Source organism: Bombyx mori, chromosome 23, assembly GCF_030269925.1.
Source record: "Bombyx mori chromosome 23, ASM3026992v2".
Taxonomy (NCBI): Eukaryota; Metazoa; Arthropoda; class Insecta; order Lepidoptera; family Bombycidae; genus Bombyx; species Bombyx mori.
The window spans coordinates 10,728,166-10,735,067 of record NC_085129.1 but is presented as its reverse complement, the minus strand read 5'-3'; the positions used below and the strand labels follow the sequence as shown (position 1 = coordinate 10,735,067).

At 37.2% G+C, this 6,902-nt stretch overlaps 1 protein-coding gene across 3 annotated transcripts; it reads right to left on the bottom strand.

Annotated features, from left to right (window-relative positions):
- Positions 1 to 2,038: 2,038 nt before the first annotated feature.
- Positions 2,039 to 6,100, bottom strand: LOC119630361 (uncharacterized). 3 transcript variants are annotated; one of them, XM_038019495.2, is made up of 2 exons: positions 5,798 to 6,100; positions 2,039 to 5,299 (listed from the first exon to the last, which is right to left on the bottom strand). In XM_038019495.2, the coding sequence occupies exon 2, from the start codon at positions 5,288 to 5,290 to the stop codon at positions 4,118 to 4,120; it is 1,173 nt and encodes a 390-aa protein (XP_037875423.1). In that variant the 5' UTR covers positions 5,291 to 5,299; positions 5,798 to 6,100; the 3' UTR covers positions 2,039 to 4,117. The 3 variants fall into 3 exon arrangements, with proteins under 3 accessions (XP_037875423.1, XP_037875424.1, XP_062531479.1); XM_038019496.2 differs by having other exon boundaries at positions 2,039 to 5,293; XM_062675495.1 differs by having other exon boundaries at positions 2,039 to 5,246.
- Positions 6,101 to 6,902: the final 802 nt, after the last annotated feature.

The following is a 6,902-nucleotide window of genomic DNA, read 5'->3' as shown; positions in this document are numbered from 1 at the left end:
TGTCGAACGCTTTTGCGACGTCGAAGAAGAGAACCTATTTCAATTTCTGTGTAACAACATATAAGTTTTTTTGCTTAGACGGATGATCGAGGTCACGAACTATTTCATGTTAAATGGTTACCGCAGCCCATAGATACCAACTACGTTAATACTACCATCCACCTTGAGATATGAGTTCAAAGTCTCAGTTATACTTATAGAGTACAACGGCCGCCCTACTCTTGAAATCGGAACGCATTACTGTATCACGACAGATATAGGCGGGATACTGTTAGCTACCACCACTAAATATGTAAACGCAAATTTATTTTTTTGTGAGTTTTATAATTTTTACTACACAGCGTTCTTCCTTTATCGTGGCAGTCATCCGTGAAAGTGTGTTAAGTGTACGTATTTCTTTAGAAACATTGATACCATTCTGCGTGGTTCGAACACCGACACAGTCGCATCGCTCAATACACAAACACCGGGGCATCTTATCCCCTAGACCAAGACGACATAAGGCGTTATAATTAACTTCCTATTGGCATTATTCTCGGTCGAAGTCAGCATGTTTGCTAAACATATTTGTCATACGGGGTCTGAATATAGGGGACCCTTAATGCAAGCTCAAGGCTGTTTAACTTCCAACGTTTAACTTGATCACATAAATTAAATTTTGCTTAACGTTAATGTAGTAAAAGATAAGTAGAATTTGAAATCTAAGTCTGGATATCGCGTACCAAAATAGACCCTACGCAGATAAAGAAGTTGTAAATACTTGAGCTTTGTGAATAAAAAGTTAGGGCCAATTTAATTCTGTCTCAACACACGTAGGTAAGTGGTAATAGCACATAATATATAAACAATACATAAGCCGTAGATTTTATTGTAGAGCACAACATAAAGGGGTTTGCACACCGGCTTTATGCTACCCGGATTAGTCCGGTCGGCAGTAAATCCAACGTCGGTTTTATATCCGTTGCAAATAATAGCGCATAAAACTTGTGTGAAAAACACTAGTTACGGACACTGTTGAGATGAACTGGCCGGAGGTGTATCGTCGGCAAAGTAAATAATAAATAGTATAGATTCTTTTATCAAACATGTGGTTTTCATAAATCCATTTTTTATTTATTATTCATGGTTTTGTGTGGTCATGATGGTAAAGGTCATAGTATGGTTGAATGTTAAGTGTAAAAATCTCTTATTTATTTCGAAGTAGCCATGATTAGTGTAGCGTAGTGAAGCTAAGTAGTTTTGAGGAGCCGAGCTGGTGATTTATCTCGGAGACAGTCCGAATATTGTTTTCGGAAACGTGTTTTTTCTTCTTTAATGAGTAAGTGAGTGACCGGGGCTCCCCTATTGTAAAGTAGTTATAAGAGCAACGGCTTTAGAGAAGCTAATAATTTCCGTGACCTGAAAAGTCATAAAAGTAAAATGTAAACATTAGCGCTATTCCGATTTCTGTCACATATCTTCCATTGTATGATTTTCTACAGTTGCAAAACTAAATTCCTGAATTAAGTTCATTTAAGTACATTTTTTTTATTTTATTTTTTTATTTTATAGTTGAGTTAGTTCAGTTACTGCGTATCAGTATGCGCATTAAAGTGATATTCATAAAAAATCTCTGCAGTTTAGTATTTTGTTTGGGCATTTTCATATACCTACAACGAAAAAAAAAAGTTATAAAAATTCAAGTGTTCGAACGATCGATGTAATTTAAAAAAAAAGCGATGTCAACAAAATAAACTGAAAATATAATTAATGGAGTCGAAGTAAATGGATGAAAATCATTAAGGATAACTCAAAAACTACTGATCATATCTTATTGAACCATCAACCTTGAGTCAAATAAACAAACAATCATGAAAATCGGTTTACCTCGAAAAAAATTCTGAGCTAGCACCTAAAAAAAAAAAGTCGAATTAAGAGTATCTTCCTTTTTTGACTCGGCTAAAAATCAATAAAATGAAACCGTAAAATAATTTCGCAAACAAACAAAAATACACTATTGTAAGACTCCACTTCCAACAGTCAGGAAATAATACACAGATTGCAGTAGTTTACTTAATTCTGTATTGCTTTATTTGAAACTCCACTTTTACAATCTTTAGACATCTGCTCACTACCGAATACACTGATTTCTCCTCTCGTTTCTCAGACTACCGCCTTTTTTATTATCTCACAACCCCACCACTGGCATTGCTACCACCAACAGTGTTGCTATTTGGCAATACAAAAATTGCCTTAACTTTAACATGACCAATTTTATTTTAATTATTTTACAACAAACCTTACATTCGACCGTCCTGACACCATGTATGTCCCCATACATGACCCAGGTGGTAACCTTACATTAGGCCAATATTAGTCGTCAGCGTAACAGCGTTAACAGTAAATTACAAAAAAAAAAAGAGGCACTTAACATTTTTTCATTTAAGTGAAACAAAATACTCCTTAAAAGTTATACATATCAAAATTTCTTCGAAACAGACAGTAAATTCTCAGTTGTAAACTGCCATAACAAGCCAATTTTTAGTTGTGTTACTGCCATGACAAGTCAATTCTCAATTATGAAACTGCCATGACAAGTCAATTCTCAATTATGAAACTGCCATGACAAGTCAATTCTCAGTTATGAAAATGCCATGACAAGTCAATTCTCAATTATGAAACTGCCATGACAAGTCAATTCTCAGTTATGAAAATGCCATGACAAGTCAATTCTCAATTATGAAACTGCCATGCCAAGTCAATTCTCAGTTATGAAACTGCCATGACAAGTCAATTCTCAGTTATGAAAATGCCATGACAAGTCAATTCTCAATTATGAAACTGCCATGCCAAGTCAATTCTCAGTTATGAAACTGCCATGACAAGTCAATTCTCAATTATGAAACTGCCATGACAAGTCAATTCTCAGTTATGAAAATGCCATGACAAGTCAATTCTCAATTATGAAACTGCCATGACAAGTCAATTCTCAGTTATGAAAATGCCATGACAAGTCAATTCTCAATTATGAAACTGCCATGCCAAGTCAATTCTCAGTTATGAAACTGCCATGACAAGTCAATTCTCAGTTAATGTGTGCCTTGAACCAATCAATTCTCAAGGACTTTATGAAATACACAAGCTGAACCAATCAATTCTCAGCTGTAGTATTTCCTGTCTCGCCTTGAACCAATCAATTCTCAAGGACTTTATGAAATACACAAGCTGAACCAATCAATTCTCAGCTGTAGTATTTCCTGTCTCGCCCTGAACATCAATTCTCAGCTATAGTATTTTCTGTCTTGCCTTGAACCAATCAATTCTCAAGGACTTTCTGGTCGAGGTGCGAACCGATCAATTCTCGCTCCTGACCTGTAAACAAAGAAAGAATAATTCGGTAGCGTAAGTGCTTCATCAATTCAGTTATATATGTGTATCATTTAATCATCCATTTATTGTTATTAAATTGACAAATTAATTGACAATAATATTACATAATTGACATTAAATAATGTAATTGACAAAAATTATTAAACACTTAGAATTATTCACGGTCAGTAGTAAAGATTTACTTCCCACTGATCCACCAAGTTTAAGTGACGCGACATGTATCCAGGGCTTTATTAAATCGAATATAGCATTTTATGCTTCATTCCCATTCCCTCAAACCCAGGGAGACGGACTGACTGACTGAACGAACCTGATTTATAATTAGATAACTCAAAATATTCTTTAGATAATCTACTTAAGATCTTAACTATGTCAGCTGCTCAAGACTTGCTACATATTTTCTCTCAAGGGATTTATCATATTCCTTATATAAATCTGAGTGGGACAGTTCAGAATTCATGCTTAAAAACCGTTAAGTAGTTGAATTTTTCATAATAATGATATGCGATTGTTCTGTAATGTTTGATTGATTAACGAAGAATTACATCAGATTGTCACCTAGCCTACAGAACACTAGCACGTACGTCATCAAATTTCGAGATGAAAAGGTATACTCTCCGAGGACTATATTAACTTATAACCAGAGCCTTTCATGGGGAATATTGTCTTGAATGTTCTCTATTTTATGTGTGATACGACTCGAAGAAAATGTCGTTAAGATAAGTTTTCGGTTAATTTTGCACTAGAGCTAGTTATTTTTAGAGACCACCAAACCGATTGAGGAACCCTCTTCCTGATTAAAACAGGTTTCCGTTTTATGTCCTATCTTACCACATTTGTTACATTTATCTAGCGGCTTTGGGCACTGTAAATACGGATGCCCCTGCTGTTTGCAGTTAAAACAATAAATACCTTGACCGGAATTCTTTTTAGAATTTGATTCAGTGTCAGAGGCATTTTTATTTCTCAAATGCGATTGATCATTAATCAATTGATCTGTGTCCCAACTCATTAAAAACTGTAAAAGATTTTCTGGAAGAGAACAGCGCAAAGCTAAGGCACTAGACTTCATAGTCCTGTCACTAATTCCGTGAATTATGCAGTCGACAGCGCGCTTACCAGAAATACCACATAGGTTTAACAGAGACAGTTTTTCATAATAGTATTGCTCTATAGGTTCATTAAGCTTGCTTTTTCGTCTCAACATGTCTTCTAAGCACTGGCCATAATTTAGTTCGTGAGGAAACGCGTTTATTAATTTATCTTGCCACTCTTGCCACGTATACAAGATCGTATCTAGACTCTCGAACCACAACTTGGCCAATCCTTGAAGTTTTTGTAGTGAAAAGTGTATAGTAGTCCTATCGTCCCAACCATAAACCGACGCGCATTCATTAACCTTTTTCAGCCACACGTCTATTCGCTGATTTTTAACAGAAGGGTCAAAATTTGGAAGAATATTCTTGTGATCTATATTTTTATTAATCATCGGTGTGTTCTGCGGTAACGGTTGAGATTCGGGACCGTGCTTAATAGACTGTATTATTTTGACAACATCATTAGTAGAAAAGGAAGGACTACGTGACCTGATATGTGTGGCACGACGTTCATGGTTGACTTTTGCATGCCGCGCATCGTCACTCCGGCGCACCTCTGTAGCTGCACGAAGAGAGGTCGCAAGTGGCCTCTCGGCTGAAGGGCGCCGTGTACTTCTCTCGCGTCGCCGTACCATCTCCCGCTCTTGCTGCAGTTCCTGTTCTAGTCGCTGGATACGTTCTTGGTACAGTTCCAGCTCCCGGGCCCGGCTGCACGTGCGAGAGCTACGGCTGCGAGTACGAGATCGGTTGGGACCCGCTTCGCCTCGGCTTCCTTTACGGCTGCGCGAGGGTGTCATCAAATGATGTGTGCCTTCTCTATTCATGTTCTGGAACTTGCAGACGTTGCAAAATGTTATTCTAAATTGAACGTGAATTGAACCTATAATAATATAATATGAGAGATCAATTGTTTGTCTATAAATTCTTAGTCATCGCACCCATATCAAAATTATTTCACCTACCCCAAACGAAAATATCAATGAAAAGCATAGGCAGCGTTTTATCGACGGATCCACCATGCGAGTGGAACAGCGAGCAAAAATTAGTGGAATGATAACTATATAAAGTTCGTAACCAGTTATTAAATTCGTGGTTGAAGCTCAACAAACATTTGAACGTTAAGTTAAATTGAAACACGTGACATAACCATAACATTAGATACATTTTAGTTCTCAGTTACTCTGAATTAAAATAGTGGCTAGATACAGCAGAAGATGCTATCCCGTGCTAAGCTTTGAAGCTACCTCCGTACTCAGCGCGGTTCTAATTCATTTTTTTTTTCGAATCAAATAATTACGTCAAATTAACAAGAAACTCAAAAATGTACTTACGTGAGGCGACCGCACTTCTGAGATGTAAGACTCCACTTCCAACAGTCAGGAAATAATACACAGATTGCAGTAGTTTACTTAATTCTGTATTGCTTTATTTGAAACTCCACTTTTACAATCTTTAGACATCTGCTCACTACCGAATACACTGATTTCTCCTCTCGTTTCTCAGACTACCGCCTTTTTTATTATCTCACAACCCCACCACTGGCATTGCTACCACCAACAGTGTTGCTATTTGGCAATACAAAAATTGCCTTAACTTTAACATGACCAATTTTATTTTAATTATTTTACAACAAACCTTACACTATGAAAAATATTATTCAGAATTGTAATTTGTATTATAGATGTTTTTTTTGCAGCCAGTACCGTAATTCCTAATTCCGGGCAAGCAATAGGGGTGAAGAGGCTCTTATAAAAATGTCAGACCAAGATTTAGGCGCTCGTGTGTATTGGGACGTGCTGTTCTTGGAATGTTGTAATAATTATTTCTCTTTCTTTCAACTTCCATGAGGACTTACTTACTTACTACTTTTTTATGACTTCGCTCCTATATTCTTTTGTTTTTCCAAAATTAATTTGTGTGACCGCTATAATTGGGTAGCCATTTGAAGTCGTCGTGACCTAAAGGATAAGATGTCCGGTGCATTCGTATCGAGCCATGCATTGGTGTTCGAATCCCGCAGGTAATGTACTATTTTTTGTAATGAAATACATACTCAACAAATGTTCACGATTGACTTCCACGGTGAAGGAATAACATCGTATAATAAAAACCAAACCCGCAAAATTATAATTTGCGTAATTACTGGGGGTAGGACGTCTTGTGAGTCCGCAGGGGTAGGTACAACCACCCTGCCTATTTCTGCCGTGAAGCAGTAAGGCGTTTCGGTTTGAAGGGTGAGTAGGGCAGTCGTTGTAACTATAGTGAAACCTTAGAACTCATATCTCAAGGTGGGCGACACCATTTACGTTGTTTTTTTTTTATGATTTAAGAATTACTGGTGGCCCGGAGGCCTTTCCAATTTCACCAGGACAGGTGGGCGAGCAAAGGCTCAGCCAGAAGGGGTGGGATTTGCTAACAGCTACTCGAGCGCCTCCG

Excerpts from the sequence above, each read along its gene's own strand:
- LOC119630361 (XM_038019495.2), bottom strand. The coding sequence starts at position 5,290 with ATGAATAGAGAAGGCACACATCATTTGATGACACCCTCGCGCAGCCGT.